Here is a 1,525-nt window from a genome sequence, read left to right as displayed (position 1 = left end):
ATGCCATCGTAGACTTCATACTGGAGAGAAACCTTACAAGTGTAATGAGTGTGGCAAGACATTTAGTCAGAAGTCAAACCTTACATGCCATCGTAGACTTCATACTGGAGAGAAACCTTACAAATGTAATGAATGTGGCAAGAACTTTAGTCAGAAGTCATACCTTACATGCCATCGTAGACTTCATACTGGAGAAAAACCTTACAAGTGTAATGAATGTGGTGAGGTTTTTAATCAACAAGCACACCTTGCAGGTCATCATAGAATTCACACTGGAGAGAAGACTTAGAAATGTGAAGCATGTGACAAAGTTTACAGTCGCAAATCAAGCCTTGAAAGACAGGAGAATTCATACTGTAGAGAAAGCTTACAAATGTGAAGAATGTCACAAAGTTTTCAGTCGCACATCAAACCTTGAAAGACGTAGGAGAATTCCTACTGGAGAAAAACCATAAATATGTAAGAGTTTGTGGCAAGGCTTTCAGGCGTGATTCGCACCTGGCACAGCATCCTAGAATTCACACTGGAGAGAAGCCTTACAAGTGTAATGAGTGTGACAGAGTCTTTAGTGGGCAGTCAACACTTGTTTACCATCAGGCACTTCGTGGTGTAGGTAAACTTTACTGATGTAATGATTGTCACAAAGTCTTCAGTAATGCTACAACCATTGTGAATCATTGGAGAATCCATAATGAAGAGAGATCATACTAGTGTAATAAATTTGGCAGATTTTTCAGATGTTGTTGATACCTTGCAGTTCATCGGTGAACTCATGCTGGAGAGAAACCTTACAAATGTCATGATTGTGGCAACGTCTTCAGTCAAGCTTCATCCTATGCAAAACATAGGATAATTCATACAGGAGAGAAACCTCACAAGTGTGATGATTGTGGCAAAGCCTTTACTTCACACCTCATTAGGCATCAGAGAATGCATACTGGACAGAAATCTTACAAATGTCATCACGGTGCCAAGGTCTTCAGTCTGAGTTCACTTCTTGCAGAATATCAGAAAATTCATTTTGGAGGTAGTTTTTCCAAATGCAATGAGTAGAGCAAACAATCAAGCATTAATTGGCATTAGAGTCAATTCAGCGTTGACTTGAGTTTGAGTTGACTTAACGTTGAGGTCAAGCATTAATTGACATTGAAGTGTTTATGTTAAGAGGATTGGGCCAGGCGCAGTGGCTCACACCTGTAATCCAAGCGCTTTGGGAGGCCAAGGTGGGTACATCACTTGAGGTCAGGAGTTTGAGATCAGTCTGGCCAACAGATGTGAGCCATTTTCCCTGCGTGTTTTTCATTTCTTTAACAAAAACTGATAGGGATTTTTATGGGTATTGTGTTGAATCTAAATCACCTTGGGTTATATAATCATTTAACAATATTAATTTTTCCAAACCATCAATATGGGTTGTAGCTCTATGTTTTTAATCATTTCAATCAATGTTTGTAGATGTCAAGGTACAAATTTCTGACCTTTTTATGTTTGTTTCTTTTTGTTTTTTTTTTTTGAGATGGAGTCT

The 1,525-nt window shown here is 38.6% G+C and overlaps 1 protein-coding gene across 1 annotated transcript in view; it reads left to right on the top strand.

Annotated features, from left to right (window-relative positions):
- ZNF761 (zinc finger protein 761) overlaps positions 1–289 on the top strand; it is a 29,599-nt gene extending 29,310 nt beyond the window's left edge. Inside the window, exon 4 of the mRNA XM_011980136.1 lies at positions 1–289. Within this exon, the coding sequence (XP_011835526.1) occupies positions 1–289 (289 nt within the window).
- Positions 290–1,525: the final 1,236 nt, after the last annotated feature.

This window comes from Mandrillus leucophaeus, unplaced genomic scaffold (genome assembly GCF_000951045.1).
Source record: "Mandrillus leucophaeus isolate KB7577 unplaced genomic scaffold, Mleu.le_1.0 Scaffold104, whole genome shotgun sequence".
Taxonomy (NCBI): domain Eukaryota; kingdom Metazoa; phylum Chordata; class Mammalia; order Primates; family Cercopithecidae; genus Mandrillus; species Mandrillus leucophaeus.
The sequence above is the reverse complement of the archived record's forward strand: the minus strand, read 5'-3'. Positions and strand labels throughout refer to the sequence as shown.